Source organism: Eleutherodactylus coqui, chromosome 8, assembly GCF_035609145.1.
Source record: "Eleutherodactylus coqui strain aEleCoq1 chromosome 8, aEleCoq1.hap1, whole genome shotgun sequence".
NCBI lineage: Eukaryota > Metazoa > Chordata > Amphibia > Anura > Eleutherodactylidae > Eleutherodactylus > Eleutherodactylus coqui.
In genome coordinates, this window is record NC_089844.1 from 17499767 (window position 1) to 17520160 (window position 20394).

At 48.0% G+C, this 20394-nt stretch overlaps 1 protein-coding gene across 1 annotated transcript in view; it reads left to right on the forward strand.

The window, feature by feature from the left end:
* Positions 1-18856, forward strand: part of TNFAIP6 (TNF alpha induced protein 6) — a 31706-nt gene extending 12850 nt beyond the window's left edge. Inside the window, exons 3-6 of the mRNA XM_066575204.1 lie at positions 5550-5711; positions 11316-11544; positions 12645-12685; positions 15496-18856. Of these exons, the coding sequence (XP_066431301.1) occupies positions 5550-5711; positions 11316-11544; positions 12645-12685; positions 15496-15650 (587 nt within the window). The 3' untranslated portion in view covers positions 15651-18856. The remainder of the gene's footprint in view (positions 1-5549; positions 5712-11315; positions 11545-12644; positions 12686-15495) is intronic.
* The last annotated feature ends 1538 nt before the right edge of the window (positions 18857-20394 follow it).

Sequence of the window (20394 nt, forward strand, 5' to 3'; positions counted from 1 at the left end):
ACCCTAGTAGTAATAGTGACCCCCACAGTGGCCCTAGTAGTAATGGTGACCCCCACAGTGGCCCCAGTGGTAATAGTGACCCCCACAGTGCCTCAGTAGTAATAGTGACCCCCACAGTGGCTCTAGTAGTAATAGTGACCCCCACAGTGGCTCTAGTAGTAATAGTGACCCCCACAGTGGTCCTAGTAGTAATGGTGACCCCCACAGTGGCCCCAGTGGTAATAGTGACCCCCACAGTGCTTCAGTAGTAATAGTGACCCCCACAGTGCCTCAGTAGTAATAGTGACCCCCACAGTGGCTCTAGTAGTAATAGTGACCCCCACAGTGGCACCAGTAGTAATAGTGACCCCCACAGTGGCACCAGTAGTAATAGTGACCCCCACAGTGGCGCTAGTACTAATAGTGACCCCCACAGTGGCCCTAGTAGTAATAGTGACCCCCACAGTGGCCCTAGTAGTAATAGTGTTCCACACAGTGGTCTCAGTAGTAATAGTGACCTCCACAGTGGCCCTAGTAGTAATAGTGGCCCCCCACAGTGGCCCCAGTAGTAATAGTGACCCCCACAGTGGTCCTAGTAGTAATAGTGTCCCCCACAGTGGTCCTAGTAGTAATAGTGTCACCCACAGTGGTCTCAGTAGTAATAGTGACCCCCACAGTGCCCCTAGTAGTAATAGTGATCCCCACAGTGGCCCTAGTAGTAATAGTGTCCCCCAGAGTGACCCCAGTAGTAATAGTGTCCCACAGAGTGGCCCCAGTAGTAATAGTGTCCCACAGAGTGGCCCTAGGAGTAATAGTTACCCCCAAAGTGGCCCCAGTAGTAATAGTGACACCCAGAGTGGCCCTAGTAGTAATAGTGTTCCCCAGAGTGGTCCCAGTAGTAATAGTGTCTCCCAGAGTGGCCCTAGTAGTAATAGTGACCCCACAGTTGCTACAGTAGTAATAGTGTCCCCACAGTATCCCCAGTAGTAATAGTGATGCATGAAATTCTGCACATGGATTTGCCTATTGGAAAAGCCTAGATCAGCGGGTATAAATGCGCATAGCCACTGATTTCTACGGCGGTTTTTAGAGGCGGGATCTGCGTGGAAAAATGTGCATGGGATTCCGCCATGTGAATACACTCTTATGGGGCTTGGTAGGGAAAATGGGGGGAGTATAGAGAAAATAGAAGCTGCAATAGAGTCATGGGGGCCGCAGCTCAAACATATGCAGTCGGCTCTGCTGACCTGAGGACACCACAGGACTTCTTTAAAGAGGTTGTCCAGCTCTAAACTAATGATGGCTATCCTTCGGATGGGCCATCAATAGTACTTCGGCGTAGTCTGCTGCCCGCCACCACAGCTGATCAGCATAGGTCATCAGTAGTAGATCCACGATGGTCTGCCTTCTGGGACCCCGTTGATCAGCTGTACGCTGGGCCAGTGCACTGAAGACTGAGCTGATTTCTGCAGGAAACAAACAGCTCCGTTTCCACTGCAGTGGCTAGGCTTGGTATTACATGCAGTTCCTATTCACTTCAATGCCTGTAATACCAAGCATGGCCATTGCAGTGGGAACGGAGCTGTTTGCTGGCCAGGCGTACAGCTGATCAGCAGGGTCCCGGGTGGAAGACCCTCATGGATATACTACTGATGACCCATCCTGCAGATAGGCGATCAGTAGTTTACAAATCGACAATCGCAATAAGTACAGTAAAGTACGCACACACAAACACTTAATGACCATCATGCAAATACACGGTACAAATGTGCGCATTAATATGCTTACGCCCGTGTGAAGCTGCCTTTACACAGGAACGAGTATCAATTGTGTTTTGCATGAACTTGAAGAATGAATGAGAAGCGAATGAATTCTTTTTCATCGTTCAGTAACACAAACATGGCGGATGTTACGTTCGTCCGGCGTTAATCAGCGTTTAACATCCCAGTGATTACAAAGCAAACGTCTTCTATAATAAATGGTTTCAAAGTCCCAACTTGTCCGTGTGAAGCGCTTACTTCTTCCCTAGAAAGCTCCGCGGTGAAGTCCCCCCAAACATCTGGAATTCATCACTTTTTGGCAAGGGTTAAATAATCGTATTGTGTAGTACAGAAGTGATCGGCGCTTCCAGCTCGCCGTCTCCTCGCTAGTATGACATCATTTCCTATGAAACACCAGACGAGAAACAAAAACCATCCTGTCAGCTGCGCGTCGCTTCACGAGTCGTGAAAAACATAATTGGCGCCCAGGAGCAGAAATCGCCGTTGCTTCATATACTGTATAGAAAAAAATCGGAACCTCCTGCTGCCGCGACGGAGCAAATGTGGCCGAACGAGCAGAACCAATAGAAGCGCCCGTTTTCATGGCGGAATGTGCGATGGATTTTTCTACACACCTTCTGCCTCTAAACCCACCGCTCAGGGCTTCTTCAGACGGCCGGGATTAAATGGTTTCTTCTTCACTAGCGGGATTCTCGCGCGTTGATAGTTTGTGCGAGAAAGATCGGTCAGGACACATGTTTCCGCAGGTTTTTTTGAATAGTCAAAAAAAACCAAACCCCTGGCTCATGCACTATATGCTCCGTAGCGGTGAGCGTATTAGCGCCTGCGCCCGTCTGTCTAAGCCTGAAGTAAGGTTTTTTTGTAACGTTTTCCCAGTTTGATCAATTGGAAATGTATTCAAGCCAAACCCAACGCCAACACTAGTGTGTCTCCAATCCTCAGATAGTCCTGTCACTGGAAGTAGGAACCGCAGTAGATACCCTGTTTCCCCGAAAATAAGACGCGTCTTATATTAATTTTTGCTCCCAAATATGCGCTACGTCTTATTTTCAGGGGGTGTCTTATTTCGCCGCGGCAAATCCGTCTGTGGCCGCTAATCCCTCAATTGGCCAGCTTTGTGGACGAAATTTCTCAGAAATCTCGTCCACATGGGACAGCAAATCTATCACGCCAAAGCTGGGAGAAGCCGGTGTTGTGGTGCGGATTTACTTGCCACAGAAACGGAAAAGCATGCAGCCAGGTCGCTTCAAAACAAGCGGCTGAGTGCCGTGGGTTTTGAAGCAGCGCTTTCCCGGCGGAAATCTCGCTGTTTATCGCTGTGGCCAAACTGCAAGATTTCCGCTGGAAATACGCTCTGTGAGAACCCAGCCTTAAGAATCACACAGGGTGCCATAAAATAAGGGCTGTAAAGTAACGTACATCTTCATGTGTCTGCAGACAGAAGTTCCTGTACCACTTGTAAGCAGGGATGGTATTGCAGCTTCCGGCCACCAGGGGGAGCTCATCACGGCAGACGTGTACAGTAGGAACAGAATATACAGTATGGACTTTTCCAGCCAGCAAGGGGAGCTCACAACAGCACACTCGTACAGCACAGCAGGGACAGGATAACAGCAGACTGTCTGCAGATCTACCTATACATCTGGAGGTAGGAGACAACGGGGATGGCAGCAGGGGACAGGCCTCTTGACTTGCCTGCACACTTTACTATGCCTTACTATCGGGCGGTGCCTTATATTTGGGACTTCTGCAAATTTCAGGGGGTGCCTTATTTTCGGGGAAACACGGTATTACAGTACAAGTTGATGCCAATTACATCATGGAGCTTAATAAGCTCCTCCCCAAAAACATAGCAGTGATTTTCTTCATCACGACTCGGACGGACATCTTCATTTATGTTTGATTCAGGGACATCATCTAAATTTAAGTTCAATCGGACTTTTTGGGACCGACCGCCTTCATCACTAGTCAGTAGTTGGATAGAAGTCGATGCGTCCGCGGCAGCGTCACAGCCTCTAGTAGATTCCCGCTGAAAATGTTCCAAGCTGCCGGCCCGCTAATCTTCTGATTGTCGTTCAGCTTGCAGTTTTCTCTTTGTGCGCCGATCCCTGTATCTATCCTCCTGACAGGTTTATAGCCTCAGTATCACATAAAGCCGAAATGTTTCCAAATCTGAACACAATGTATTCGGTTTAGCAATTGATGTAACAATCTGATTAGTTAACTATTTTACTGCCAGTTCTTGCTGGAAGAAACAGCCGCCATGTCTCCATGGCACCTGGGGTGACACATGTCAGGGACCCGGGGATGTGATTGTGATGCTTACCGGGGTCCCCGCTAGCAGTCTCGCTTCAGTGCAGTAAAGTGAGAAGCTGCCGCTGCAGGGGTGAAGACGGGCTGTCAGTGTGGGACTAATGAGTAAATTACGTCCTCGGGTCCGTCGTGTCCCCACAGCACCTTAGGCCTCATGTCCACTAGCAAAATTGAATTGCGAATTCCGCTGCGGAATCTGCATTCAATTTTGCCCATAGGGAATCATTGGCCATCCGCGGTCAATTAAATTGAAATTTGCACCCGCGGATGGCATTTTAATCGATTTGCGTTTTCTCGCGTGCGGGAGAAAAAATGCAGCATGCTCCATTTTCTGCGGGTCTCCCGCAGGCTTCCATAGAAGCCGTCCAGTCCCGCGGTACACCCACAGCTGAATTTCTGGCCGCGACAGACGGGAACCCGCAGCGTCCGGACAAGTGAGTTGAATCTTTTTTCAGGCCTCATGTCCGCGGGAAAGGAGGGTCCCGCTGCGGGATTCTGTATGGAGAATCTGTGCAGGCTCGAATTTCCTAGTGGACATGAGGCCTTAAGGCGTCCTTCACAAAAGCGATGCATCTTCACGCTGGCTGCGTCGCGGGCGAAAAGCATGTGAAAAGGAAAAAGCCGCAATCAAGTCCCAATCAAAATTAGCATTTTCTCGTCCATTCATACTGTGGCTGCCGCATAAAAGCGAAAATATACGCTGAAATCCCTCAGTCAGCATAAATCCTGGGAATGACTTCTAATAAATCCAGCTGTAATCTTCTTGCAGCGTTGGACGCAGCTAAACTCCGCCCCTTCGCTTTTTTTTTCAGCTGCCATAGAAGTCTATGGGAGCTTCCAGCGTATTTTGGCTAAGGATAGGGTAAGACCTATCTTTGGACGCAGCGTATAAAATCAGTCACCGATGTCCTATTATGACCGGCGCTACATTTTACACGGCTAATAGTCGCGAATCTGAATAAATATATTGGAAACCATGAGATGGTCGCGATTCTTTATCGCATACCAACGCTCGTGTGAATAGGCCCTCTTTTGGGTTAGGGTGCTGTGGGGACATGATAGGGTAACATGCGCACTGTTTTGTCATTGGTATCAGAAACATTATTTTTTCTCCCGGTCAACCTGACCCTCCGGCCACCGGTGCGGTTGATTCTCACCCCCCACCCCCCACCCCCTTACCCCCGATTCATGCAGGGGCCATTGTTAAATCTGCTGCTTGTTCCCGAAGTTCTTGATGCACCCCATCCATGTACTGTCCATGGTTTAAAAAACATGGCTGTTTTCTTCCAAACATAGCGCCACCCTTGTCCATAGGGTTGTGTGTGGTATTGCAGCTCAGCACCAGTGAAATGAATGGGAGTTGGGCTGCATTACCAGACACAACCCACAGACAAGGGTGGTGCTGTGTTTTGGTTAAACGGAGCCATGACAAGAAGTTTCTCTGTATAACGAGGTCTTACTGTTCGCACTCCGCAGGGTTCCACGTCTGTGCTGCCGGATGGCTACACAAGGGAAGAGTGGGCTACCCTATCGTCAAGGCCACCTACAACTGTGGATTCGGAAAGAAAGGCATCGTTGACTACGGTTACCGGTTAAACAAGAGCGAAAAATGGGACGTCTATTGCTACAACCCACATGGTAAGAGAACGATGCGGGGTGCGTTATAGAACAAGGAGGGGTCAGCCAAAAATTAGGAACAAAGAGGAGATTTAATAAGATCAATGTTTTAGATCCCGGTCTTAATATTGCCCGGCGGTGCTTAGTACATAAGGAGGCGCACACCTCTTGGTATGTTAGGTGGGCATCAGCTGCTCTGAGCTCCTACGAGGCCGGGACCTGGAGTCACTCCCCTCCCAACAAGCCGCACCCCCTTTTTCAGGAAAGTCACAAACTTTTTGCACGAGCCATGCTTACACTGAATTATGCGACTTTTATACGCTAAACATTGTATGATAAATCTCCCCCAAATTGTGCAATTTTAGGAAATCACCCCCTCACTGTCAAAAACTTAGAAAACTGCACGCGGCAATGTCATTACAATGAACACTCATTGCCAAAAACCAATCCTCCCCTAGAAGTTGTCGGAGGGATGAAACTTTCTTCATGCGATAGTAATGTTGCTATAAGTAAGGTTAGCAATAGTGTCAACAGCAGACGCCACTGGCGTGACGATGTCAGAGGTCAAAGGGGTTGTCCCATGAAAAGTACTTATCTCCTACCACAGGATAGGGAATAGGTATCTGAACGGTGGGGTCTGACCATTGGAACCCCCACCAATTATGAGAGTGGAGGTCCCAAATTTCCACAAACGAATGGCGTTCACCAGTCCTGATGATAGGAGTGGTGGTGGGTATGTGTGACCCCCTCTCCATGCATTTGTGGACATTCAGGACCCCCATTCTTGTGCTCGGTGGAGGTCCCAGTGATTGGACCTCCAACTATGATGCCCTATCCACAAGATAGGTGAAAAGTATCTATTCGTAGACGACCACCTTTAATGTACTATCCATCTAAGCACTAGAAAATGGAGAACCTCGCGGAGGCTGACTTTGTAGAGATTGGGGATAAGAAGACAATAGTACGGCTACAGAATGATATGAAGCCAGGAAAAAAGCTGCAAAACCTTAGATGGCAAACAAATATCTAATACCGCCAACTGGATAACACAGAAGCAATAAGCTGAAGCCGAGTGGTGCGGATACGGGATTATGAAACACGGGCCCAGAGGCCCAAGGCAAAAAAAAAACAGATTTTACGCATCGTTCCAAAACACAGATGTGGTCAACATTACTGTTTTCTGAAACATGCAAAATATCTCCTGAAGTAAAGTGTTTCGTGAAATGGCTCCGATGTCCAGTAACGTCTGATACAGAACAGCACAAGACACAAAAACAAGAAAACATGAAAACACCACAAAGACACGACTAATACCACGAAGGACTAAATCAGACCAACCTGTGATTAATCAGAAATTAGACTCCCAGACCCGACGGTGTCAGTGCTCACATGACTGTAATCAGCCAATGACCAATGGCTTTGATGAATAAGGGGAGGAACCAGATCACACCTCGACCTCGCGTCACACGCCACGTCCTTCCTTTAACCGGCGAGGACACAGCCACGCGGGCTATTGGAAGATAAACATGTGGCTTAATGCCATGCTTTACTTACAGGAATACAGTCTTTGAGCTTGGCGCAGATTGTGGCACTGTCACCATCCTGGGAACTTAGGGCGGGCCTCCACCTACTGCCAGGCCCCTTAGGCCGGGCTCACACGAACGATACGGATTCCGCATGCCGGATCCTGCAGCAGGATCCGGCTGTGACCCCGGTCAGCGACCCCGCGTACCTTCTATCCTGTACTGCGGATAACCATGGACCTGTGCTGTTGCTAGGCGATGATGCAGGTACCCACGGCCTATCCGCTCGTGGAAATCACAATTAGTTTTTAATTTATTTTTTTTTTAACATACCTTTCAATGCATGCCATTTACTGATCCTCCATGCAGACGCTGACTCTGGATTCCGCTATTCAAATCCGCCCGTGTGAGACCGGCTTTAGGTTAGTTGGACCCCCACCTATAGCCCAGGTACCATGTGCATTGCCAATACATGCAGGCAGCACCTGGAGCCCACCTGCGTCCCAGTGCAGCCCACCTTATTAGCAGTCAAAATGCTAGCAGGGTGGTCCCTAGCCCGCTGCCTGACTGCCTACCCTTATGGCCACCCCAGCCCGGGCACTGGTCCACCGAAGCTGACCCGAACTCCTGCGTGGCCTTCCTCATAGACACTACTGTATGTACGCAGGCGAGAGCATCCGCTGATGAGGCCTTTTAACCCTTTCCAATCCACTGTCTGACGTCTAAAGACATTCTGATTAAAGGCTGTACAGCTCTGATGTTGGAAGACGTCCGGCAGTGTTTTCTTACTGTAGATTACTGGCCGCTCTGTTGTCAGGGGCCTCTCCAGCAAGTCCCATACCGCAGTACTGGCTCTAGCCAGCAGATGGTGCTATTGTATAATAGCAGAAAGAGAAAGCCCCCTAGGAAAACCATGAATCCAAAATTGGATTGCAAAGGGTTAACTAGGAAATGATTTCAATGAAGATTTTTGTTGTGCTGGAAGATACATTTAAAGAACCGGCCTTGGCCGGATTCTCTCCCCAAGTCTCCTTCACCCGTGACACCCTCACTGGACCCCCTTATGGTCCCCTCAGTGCTAGGTCTTTCCGGACCTCCATCCCGCATCGCTGTTGGGCCTCTTTCACACAAAATGATGGCTGAAAATCGCGCCCATCTGAAGCGTTGGACTCCAATGCATCCGTTCAGAGGGGTGATTTTCCCGCGCATAAAACCGGCTGCTTCTATGTGCGGACGAAAAAGATAGACCTTGTCCTATCTGTTTGCCAGAATACGTAGCCGGTTCCCATAGACTCCTATGGGAGAATATGAGAGCCGTCAGAAAAGGGGAGGAGGAGGGAGGTTAGCAGCGGCTTACGTTGCTAAAGTCCTTCCCCCTCCGGCTGGGGAGAGAGAGGAGGGAAATTAGCATGGCAAGCGCTGCTAAAGTCCCTCCCCCTCCCTTTGCTGGCAGCTCCCATAGGCTTTTAGGCAAAGGGAGGAGAAGTGAGGGGGACAGCCTTTCTCTCCTCCTGGCCGACGGAATGGGCGAGAAAACTGGAGATTTAGCCACGTCTTGGTTGCGTCTTTCTCTCTCGTTCATGCAATTTTCAGCCGTGATGCGGGCGGGTGGAAATCGCAATGCCCGTGTGAAAGAGCCCAAAATAATATATTCTGAGGCCCAGACAACTTTTGTTCCTCACTGCTATCCTGGGTAATTACGCATGTTGGCCATATACACTTCCGTTAAATTGTAGGCTGATTGTAGGCTTGTTTTGTCCAGTCCCATTGACCCGGCCGCACTTAGTTTATCTTCTTCCATGGCCACTGCTTTCCACAGACGTCTTCCGGTACTGCCCGTCTTCAGGTGACGTCAGATTCTAAGTCAATCTCAATGTCTGAAGCCAAGTCTGGATGCTTCTATTGCATTGCGAGGGGACTGGAGCAGCTCTTCTGGTCGCGGCTATTTCTGACTCAGTCCCCCATGATGCATTGTGCTGGCTCCAGTGCAAGGCATTGTGGGCACTGAAATTAATTTTGCACAGAATAGCCCTTTACAAGGCCAGTATTATCCTCTGCTCCTTACTCACGAAGACCAGAGCTGTCTGAGCAGAGCTGAAATGCTGATATCACCAAGCACAAGCAGTCCTAAGGGCTCCCACCCACTGGCGTTTTTTTCTCCACTGCGATGCTATTCTAAAGTTAAAGTCTCGCATCGCAGTGCGAGAAAAACACCGCAGATACCCCAAAATCGCTGGGATATCGCTGCGACATCGCCAGTCATGGAGAATGCCACAGCTGTCACAGCTGTGGCAGAAGTCCGCGGCATGCTATCCCATTGCTTTCAATGGGATCGGCACTGCTGCCGATCCCATTGAAAGCAGTGGTTTCTGACAAGCCCCGCAGAATGATTATCGGAGAAGGGCTTGAAATATAAGCCCTTCCCCGATAATCATCAAAAAGTGGTTAAAAAAATAATAAAAAAGTTACTCACCTCTCCTGCTGTCAGCCGCGTCCTCCGGCTGGCTCCCCGGCACTGCTGTCCAGCACTTTCAGCAGACGGGGATTTAAAAATCCCCGCCTCCTGAAAGGGCTGTGCAGATTGACTGAGGGCTCAGCCAATAGCAGCTACTGCTTAGCTATTTGCTGAGTGCTCAGCCAATGACAGATAGCTCTTAGCTATTAATTCATGAATAGCTAAGATATTGCTATTCATGAATGAATAGCTAAGAGCTATCTGCCATTGGCTGAGCGCTCAGCCAATAGCTAAGCACTAGCTGCTATTGGCTGAACCCTCAGCCAATCTGCACAGCCCTTTCAGGAGGCGGGGATTTTTAAATCCCCGTCTGCTGAAAGAGCTCAGTAGCAGTGCTGGGGAGCCAGCCGGAGGACGCAGCTGACAGCAGGAGAGGTGAGTAACTTTTGTATTATTTTTTTAACCACTTTGCATGGTCCTGCTCAGTACTAATGCCCCCTTTATGCCACAAAATAAAAAAAAACAGCCTATACTCACCTCTATCACTCCCCTCGCTGTTCTGATCTGTGTTGCTCTGGTCCCCCACTTCCTTCCGGGTCGTGCAATCCAATGATCACCTTGGCTAATCCCCAGCCTCAGTATTAGTATGGCTGAGGCCAGTGACTTGCCGTGGTGATCATGTCCTAGATGACACAATATTGTGCTACCCGGAAATGAGCGGAGCACTGGAGCTAAAGGAGGGGAACAGGCTGTTTTTTAATTTTAGCCCATTACAGGCCACCGATGAAGGACCTGTGTCTGAGTTCTCAGAATTGTGGGGAAGTTGTTAAAAACTGGGACTATCCTGCCAAATCCGGGACAGTTGGGAGACATGATTAGGATCAAATGCTAACATATTATACTTGTATGGTCAGGGTCATTTTAAAAGGGGTTTTCTGCGGTTTTTTCAACTCATGACTCATTCTCTGGATAGATCATCAGTAGTTGATGGACGGGGGTCCACCGCTCCGGATCGCAGCCCATCAGCTTATCGTCCGGCCCACTGTCCAGTTCAGGGGACTGGATGTCATCATCAGTAGACTGAGGAGGAAGTGGGAGCGTCACACTTCACTTCCACTTCCTTCTTCTCTCATGGTCAGGCTTGGATGTGACGTCCTGACCATGAGAAAAGAGGAGTGATCATTAATGACAGCATCCTGGGCGATCCGCTGATGGATGGGGATCCAAGGCGTCAGACCCTCATCCATCAACTAATGATGACCAAAGGATAGTTAATCTGTTGAAAAAAGGCCATATCAGGGCCATTTTTTGCAAACCCACAAGAATGGGAATCCCAGGAGAAAACTGAAATCACCCTATTATTCAGTAATGTATAGTGATGTTACTGGAAAACTATACGGCCGTATTATATGGGCTTGTTAAGGGAGTATTATCTGGATATTACAGATTATTTTCCTAGTTTTATCTTGGCAAAACATGGCGGTATTATGTGGGCCGAAATTATCAAAAAAAAAATGTCCAAAAATGGCAAAGAAGGGGCCCCTTTTCTTGTTGCCCTGGTGGGGATCCCCCCCATCCCCCATTACATGCTTAACTTCGCCAGCTCAAAATGCGTTTTCACTAAAAACTTGATTGCTTTTTCTGCAGCAAAGGAGTGCGGCGGCGTGTTTACCGAGCAAGAGCGAATTATTAAATCCCCCGGATATCCTAACGAATATGAGAATGAACAGATCTGTTACTGGCACATCCGGGTGAAGATCGGCCAGCCTATTGTCTTACAGTTTCTAGAGATGGATATTGAAGAAGACACCGATTGCCTCTCCGACTACCTGGAAGTATATGACAGCTACGACGATGTTCACGGTTTAGTGGGAAGGTAATTCATACCTAACATGTACTCAATAAGAGGTGAACCTAGACGTAGGTGCTGTAGTGACCCTACCGCATATTACACGATCACCGATAGATATGAACGGGAGTTACTACATCCCCTGGCAACAGCAGATAACCCAAAGGGGTTGTATCCAAATTGCACGTTATCCCCTACCCACTGGATGACGATCAGTGGGGGTGCCACCGCCGAGACCCCCGCTGATATCTAGAATGGGGGTCTTGTGTCCTGCTCTGACTGTCACTGCGGAGGCCCTTGTCCCCCCATAGGAAGTCCCTGTGTATGTGGAGTTGGCCGAGCATGTGTGATTAGCGCTCCATTCATTTTAATGGGGCCGAAAGAAATACCTGAACCGTTGGCACTTGGGTATCTTGCTAGTCACATTGACAGTCAAAGGAGCATTAGTGCGCTTGCACGACCAGCACGCTGGTCTATTCCTCACTGAAGTAGGTGCAGTAACCCTGACGTAAGGAGGACATGGGACCCCGTTCTTGTCCTCAGCGGGGGTCTCAGCAGTGAGACCTTCACCGATCAGCAAGTTACTCTCTCCCTTGTGAATAGGGGATAACTTGCAATGTTGGTACAACCCTTTAAAGCCACACTCTGGTTCCAGGACAGAGAGGGTGTTATATTAGTGGCTGTTGGTCCTCTACGCCGTTGTCCTTCGGATCCGTCAGTTTCGTGCCCCATTTTCATCTTCTTAGATGGCCACCACAATCTTCTAAGTACCTAATGCATCAGTAGTCCAAGGCACTTCATGCTGCTGTCTGATTGGCCAACACTGATCATGTGAGCAGCATTGGCCAATCACAGAGCAGGTGTAATGCAAATTGTGGCGGCCATCTTGGTCGATTTAAATTAGGGCCCATAGATCTGTGGGGCAATGGCGCAAAGGACCAACAATGATAGGTAATATAAATCCCCCTCCAGCCTCTGGACATAATTCTGTTTTACGACCAGGGGGTCACTTTAACATTCTTTATGTTATTTTTGATTTATACCTATATCACATAAAAGACTGGAACATATACAATGCTATACAACAGTAACATGTTTTTCTTTGTTGTTCCTCTTAATTTGTCTAGGTTTTGCGGTGACATGCTTCCCGATGACATCATCAGTACAGGTAACAATAAAGTTCAGTCAATAACTGTTTGTTTGACAATTTAATAGTTAATCATGAGGCCTAATAATAAATCTGAAAATTGGCGTGCCTTGTCACGATGAATGGTATTACCTCTATTATTTTAGTGGCTGCAACTAGTAACAGTAATAACATTGTCCACAGTAGTAACAGTGCCCTCAAAAGCGGCCCTAATAGTAACAGCACCCTCTGTAGTGTCCGCAAAAGTAGCAGTGCCCCCAGTAGTAATAGAGCCTCCAATAGCATCCCCAATAGTAACAGTGCCCCTAGTAATGGCCCCAGTAGTAATAATGCCTCCAGTAGTGTCTCTAATAGAAACAGTGCCCTCAGTAGTAATGGTGCCTCTAATAGCGTCCCCAATAGTAACAGTGCCCCCAGTAGTAATAGTGCCCATGGTAGTGCCCTAAATAGTAACAGTGCCCCCAGTAATGGCCCCAGTAGTGATAGTGCTTCCACTAGTTCCCCTAATAGTAACAGTGCCCTCAGTAGTAATAGAGCCTCTAATAGTGTCCCCAATAGTAACAGCGCCCCCAGTAATGGCCCCAGTAGTGATAGTGCTTCCAGGAGTGCCCCTAATAGTAACAGTGCCCTCAGTAGTAATAGAGCCCCAGATACTGCCCTAAATAGTAACAACGCTTCTCATAGTAACAGTGCCCCCAGTAGTAATAGTGCCCTAAATAGTAACAGCGCCCCCCAGTAGTGCTCCCAATAGTAACAATGCACCCAGTACTAATTGTGCCCCTGATAGTGCTCTAAATAGTAACAGCGCTTCTCATAGTAACAGTGCCCCCAGTAGTAATAGTGCCCTAAATAGTAACAGCGCTCCCCATAGTAACAGCGCCACCAGTAGTGCTCCCAATAGTAACAATGCACCCAGTACTAATTGTGCCCCTGATAGTGCTCTAAATAGTAACAGCGCTCCCCATAGTAACAGTGCCCCCAGTAGTAATAGTGCCCTAAATAGTAACAGCGCTCCCCATAGTAACAGCGCCCCCCAGTAGTGCTCCCAATAGTAACAATGCACCCAGTACTAATAGTGCCCCTGATAGTGCCCTAAAAAGTAACAGTGCTCCCCATAGTAACAGTGCCCCCAGTAGTAATAGAGCCTCTAATAGTGTCCCCAATAGTAACAGCGCCCCCAGTAATGGCCCCAGTAGTGATAGTGCTTCCAGTAGTGCCCCTAATAGTAACAGTGCCCTCAGTAGTAATAGAGCCCCTGATACTGCCCTAAATAGTAACAGCGCTTCTCATAGTAACAGTGCCCCCAGTAGTAATAGTGCCCTAAATAGTAACAGCGCTCCCCATAGTAACAGCGCCCCCAGTAGTGCTCCCAATAGTAACAATGCACCCAGTACTAATTGTGCCCCTAATAGTGCTCTAAATAGTAACAGTGCTCTTCATAGTAACAGTGCCCCCAGTAGTAATAGTGCCTCTAATAGTGTCTCCAATAGTAACAGCGCCCCCCAGTAATGGCCCCAGTAGTGCTAGTGCTTCCAGTAGTGCCCCTAATAGTAACAGTGCCCTCAGTAGTAATAGAGCCCCTGATACTGCCCTAAATAGTAACAGCGCTCCCCATAGTAACAGCGCCCCCCAGTAGTGCTCCCAATAGTAACAATGCACCCAGTGCTAATTGTGCCCCTGATAGTGCTCTAAATAGTAACAGTGCTCTTCATAGTAACAGCGCCCCCAGTAGTAATAGTGCCCTAAATAGTAACAGCGCTCCCCATAGTAACAGCGCCCCCAGTAGTGCTCCCAATAGTAACAATGCACCCAGTACTAATTGTGCCCCTGATAGTGCCCTAAATAGTAACAGCACTCCTCATAGTAACAGCACCCCCAGTAGTGCTCCCAATAGTAACAGTGCCCCCAGTACTAATAGTGCCCCTGATAGTTCCCTAAAAAGTAACAGTGCTCCCCATAGTAACAGTGCCCCCAGTAGTAATAGTGCCTCTAATAGTGTCCCCAATAGTAACAGCGCCCCCAGTAATGGCCCCAGTAGTGATAGTGCTTCCAGTAGTGCCCCTAATAGTAACAGTGCCCTCAGTAGTAATAGAGCCCCTGATACTGCCCTAAATAGTAACAGCGCTCCCCATAGTAACAGTGCCCCCAGTAGTAATAGTGCCCTAAATAGTAACAGCGCCCCCCAGTAGTGCTCCCAATAGTAACAATGCACCCAGTACTAATAGTGCCCCTGATAGTGCTCTAAATAGTAACAGTGCTCTTCATAGTAACAGCGCCCCCAGTAGTAATAGTGCCCTAAATAGTAACAGCGCTCCCCATAGTAACAGCGCCCCCAGTAGTGCTCTGAATAGTAACAGTGCCCCTAGTAGTGCTCCCAATAGTAACAGTGCGCCCAGTACTAATAGTGCCCCTGATAGTGCCCTAAAAAGTAACAGCGCTCCCCATAGTAACAGTGCCCCCAGTAGTGCTCTGAATAGTAACAGTGCCCCTAGTAGTGGCCCCATTGGTAGTAGGGCCCCCTCCCTGTGCTCTACCCACCCTGAACCTGCAGCTAGGCAGCGACCCCACACCATTCAGTATATCACTCTATATCTCCCATCCGTCGGGCCACCTCTGTTATAATCAACAGCGGCGGTGGGACTGGAACTAGACGGAGTGTGCGACCCTAGTGAGGTAACACTGTATCCAGGACCGAGTCCTTCTAATGACGTCCAGCCATTAATCAACGCTGTTTTTCTGGCATCTTCGTGGAAATTTGCTCCCAAATGTGCTGTAAAAGGATTCTGTATTCTTCGTCATTCCTCGGTGACCTTTATGTTCCTCTGTTGCAGGGAACGTCATGACGCTGAAGTTCTTGTCCGACAGCTCCATCACCGGAGGAGGCTTTCAGATCAAGTACACGGCGCTAGAGCCGCGCTACCTCCCAGGGATGGGCAGCAACGTCACCTTCGACCACAATGACTTCCTACATTACGATAATGAGTAAAAACATTTGTAGAGCAGCGAGTGGAGTGACTTCAGCGGCGGTGACTCATCTGTCCGCACGCCGGCTAATGCTGGCCGCTCCGGGCAAAGCTTCAACTAACCCTAATGGGAGGTGACGGAAACACTTGGCGTCCAGCGGACTGATACATTACTTCTTCAAGTTTCCGTGTTGCCTACCACAGTGGGCATGGTGATTAATGATGAGGGAAGTGGCGGGTTCACAGCTGTCCGCACAGTCGGCCTAAAGGGGGTTCCAAAAGTTAAATAGACTTAAAATGACATAAAATGAAATACGCGCCTATCCCGGTGGCTCTCCGTCCCGCTTTGCAGCCACGGTGCCCGTCGCACAGAAGCCTGAAGAAGCGACGGGCGGTCACGTGTCGTCATAGGCGTCAGGGGTGATTCTTCTATGGCCGTTGAAGCCTGTGAGTGGCCGAGGGGTCACATCTATGGTACGTGACCGCCTGCCTCTTCTTCCGTGTGCACTGGGACTGCCGTGCTGGACGGGGAGCCCCTTGGTAGGCATTTTGGGCATTTTCTTCATCTTAAGCCTATTTAACCTTATTTGTATGTCCTGGAAAACCCCTTTAAGGGGTACAGTTTCGGCAAGGAAGGTACGGGCAAAAGCCATACCATTGGTGTGGATTTGGCCTCTAAATCAGCTGCCCTTCCGCAGCCAATTTCAGAAGATACCGCACTGCACCTCACGTCAAGTCTTTGCCTTCTCAGCGCTTCCTTCACCGGGCACCAGGGGGCCTCTGTTGAGCGCACCGCCGCTGGTCAGTTGGCGCCAGTCTCGCATCAGCTGACTAGCGGGGCTGTGTTCGCCAGACCCACTGGGTGCGTAGTGGTGGAAGCGCCAAGAGCGCAAAGGCTTCGTAGTTGAGGGGGGTGCGGTATCTTCTGAAATCAGCTGGGGGGGCAGCTGATTCTGAGTCCAAATCTGTACACATGGTGCCTCAGAGGATTTTGCCGCTGTTTGGGATGCTGAAATGCTGCGGAGTTTCTGTGAAACATGTCCTTAAGGGTCTTCATTTCATGTCTTCAGTTTTCCATTATACATTCTCTATCCGTTCCTCGTGGGGTTCAGGATCTCTGCTTGCTGTGATTCAATAAGAAACTTTATTGTTCACATCCGGCGGACAAAAATGAGTCCTGGTCATGTAAAGGAAACACAAGTACGTGGCTCGTTGCGGATCGGCAGCGCATTCGGCGTGGAGTCCGTGTCACATCCACGTGTTTTACGCATCCTGTTACTTTCAGTGGGAAGCCATATTGGGGCGCGTCAGTATAGAGGTTTCCATACGTTCATTTTCAATCTGTATCACGGTTAAAAAATAAGAAGCGACGCCATTCGTGGACGTGGATCGCTCCGTGGTTTAGGGTTTGTACGTCAGGTTTACCCCTGTGGAAGTCCCTAGATGAACATAGTCTAACTGTACTGTAATGAGCCGCACAGCTTTGTGTCCATCACATGACCAGGACTGACTATTATCCAGTGGATACAAACAATGAAGGCTCCTATTCTGTCACAGCTAGCAGAGATCTTGAAAAATGTGAAGAGTTCATACAGAATGTAAACCGGAAAATTGCATAAGTTTTAATTACACAAAAACCAGCACTTATTCCCGGAAACGCCACTGCCCCCTTTAAAGGGGTTTTCTGGGAGTTTTTCAAAAAATGGCTAAGGGTAGAGAATAGGCTAAAGTAGAAAGAAACAAAAACTCATTAAAGGGCCACTCCTGCGAAACACCACCCCTGCCATGCTCACCCGATTGCTGTCACACTCTGGAGTCTCCTCTGTGTATTGCAGTCACTTCCCTGCAGTGCAGCCCCCTGTCTGATGCTGATCAGGTACCAAGATGATGGTGAGATTATTTTATTTTGTTTCAAATCAATCCCATGATGCATCAGCACAGCATTAGGGAGATGACATTGCGTACTTGCTGCGTGCCACCAATCCCCATGTACTATCTTGATGTGTATGTGAGCGTAATACGCACCAATATACAACATGCTGCAATTATTCTTGCACACGTATTTTGCGCACTTAGTATGTGTGGCACTATGGCCACCTACAGGAGATTGGTACAGTGTATTCTGCGCACGAAAAACCTGTGCATGGAATACACTATGCCAACACACTTATGTGAGCCCGGCCTTAGCTAGAGGCTATACCATTTCTGCCTGCTGGGCGGACAGTTTAATTATCACCTTCTATACTCTCCTAAATAAGCTGCAGCCCAAAATTATACAGTCAGAAGGATGAGCTGTGATCTCCTCTACTATACTTGTGCAACAGGAGCTGTGTGATCATCAGCAGTTTGTGTGGTAGGGTCCATGTAACAGCATCACACAGACTGAGAAATTGATTAGTTTCAGACAGCATAAACCCAAGTAGATCAGCTGGTCAAAACTGAGATCACATGACCATCTGAGGAAAAGAAGGCTGGGAGTCTCAGATAGAAAGGAATAACTAACCAAAATAACTCTAGATCACTTATATATACCGGGGAGAGCTGTATAATGAATGAACAAAAAAAAAAAATAACCAGAGTGGCCCTTTTAACCCTTTCCAATCCACTGTCTGACGTCTAAAGACATTGTGATTTAAGGCTGTGCAGCTCCGATATTGGAAGACGTCTGTCGGGGTTCACTTACTGTATATTGCCAGCCTCTCTGCTGTTGGAGCCTATCCAATGTGTCACCTCATGCAGTACTGGCTTTAGCCAGCAGATAGCGCCATTGTATAACAGCAGAAAAAGAGTGAGTCTCCTGGGAAAACCAGGATACAAATTGGATCGGAAAGGGTTAATGGGCCTGATATGTGCCACTGCTGCAGAGATCACATTGCAATCATCATTCCTGTGACTGCGGCAGCCAATCACTGGCCATAGAGGTCACGTGCCATTCGTAGACAAATGACCATCACATGAATGATGAACGACATGTGACCGCTGCAGGAGCTTCCAGGATCAGGTGGGGTGAGGGGTGGGGGGGGTGACCGGGCAGCTGCACTGGACAAAGTGCCATTTAATGGGGGAGTGCTGCTTATTTTTATTTTAACTCCTTCCCAGCCCTTAGAAACTTTTTGAAAATGTTTAGAAACTCCCTTTAAGTGTTCCAGGGCTCCTTGAGGAAGGTCGCCTGGAAATGATGTAAAGTTCTAACTATGTATTCCTAAATTAAACTTCATTTAAATCAAAATTTGCAAAGAACAAGAGAAATTATGTTTACCAGAAAGTGCTTGTTATGTGTGGGGACAGCACAGGCGGGACTGGATGTGATGCGCTTCATAAACACGGATATACAAGCAGTGCTGGCCTGAGGTTAGTTGGCACCCTGTGTGGAATATGTTTTGTGCCACCCCCATCATAAGAAAAAATGATATATATTGCACTGAGAGGCAGCCTGCTTGTATTCTACTTGTGCAGAAAGCAGAAAGGTAGCAGCATCCTCGCACCAGAACAGCTCAGTGACTAAATACTGTACCAGAACCAAGCTCAGTACATAAATACAGCACCAGAAGCAAGCTCATAATATACAGCACCAGAACCAAGCTCAGTACATACATGCAGCACCAGAAGCAAGTTCATAATATACATCACCAGAACCAAGCTCAGTACATAAATACAGCACCAGAACCAAGCTCATAATATACATCACCAGAACCAAGCTCAGTACATAAATGCAGCACCAGAGCCAAGCTGATAATATACAGCACCAGAACCAAGCTCATCATATAAACACAGTACCAGAACCAAGCTCAGTACATAAATACAGCACCAGAACCAAGCTCATAATATACAGCACCAGCACCACAGCCAAGCTCATAATATATAGCACCAGAACCAAGCCCACAATATACAGCACCAGAACCAAGCACAGTACATAAATACAGCACCAGAACCAAGTTCATAATATACATCACCAGAACCAAGCTCAGTACATGAATACAGCACCAGAACCAAGCTCATAATATACAGTGCCAGAACCAAGCTCAGTACATAAATGCAGCACCAGAGCCAAGCTCATAATATACAGCACCAGAACCAAGCTCATCATATAAATATAGTACCAGAACAAAGCTCAGTACACAAATACAGCACCAGAACCAAGCTCAGTACATAAATGCAGCACCAGAGCCAAGCTCATAATATATAGCACCAGAACCAAGCTCATCATATAAACACAGTACCAGAACCAAGCTCAGTACATAAATACAGCACCAGAACCAAGCTCATAATATACAGCACCAGCACCACAGCCAAGCTCATAATATACAGCACCAGAACCAAGCCCATAATATACAGCACCAGAACCAAGCACAGTACATAAATACAGCACCAGAACCAAGTTCATAATATACATCACCAGAACCAAGCTCAGTACATGAATACAGCACCAGAACCAAGCTCAGTACATAAATGCAGCACCAGAGCCAAGCTCATAATATATAGCACCAGAACCAAGCTCATCATATAAACACAGTACCAGAACCAAGCTCAGTACATAAATACAGCACCAGAGCCAAGCTCATAATATACAGCACCAAAACCAAGCTCAGTACATAAATACAGCACCAGAGCCAAGCTCATAATATACAGCACCAGAACCAAGCTCATCATATAAACACAGTACCAGAACCAAGCTCAGTACATAAATACAACACCAGAACCAAGATCATAATATAAACACAGTACCACAACCAAGCTCAGTACATAAATACAGCACCAGAACCAAGC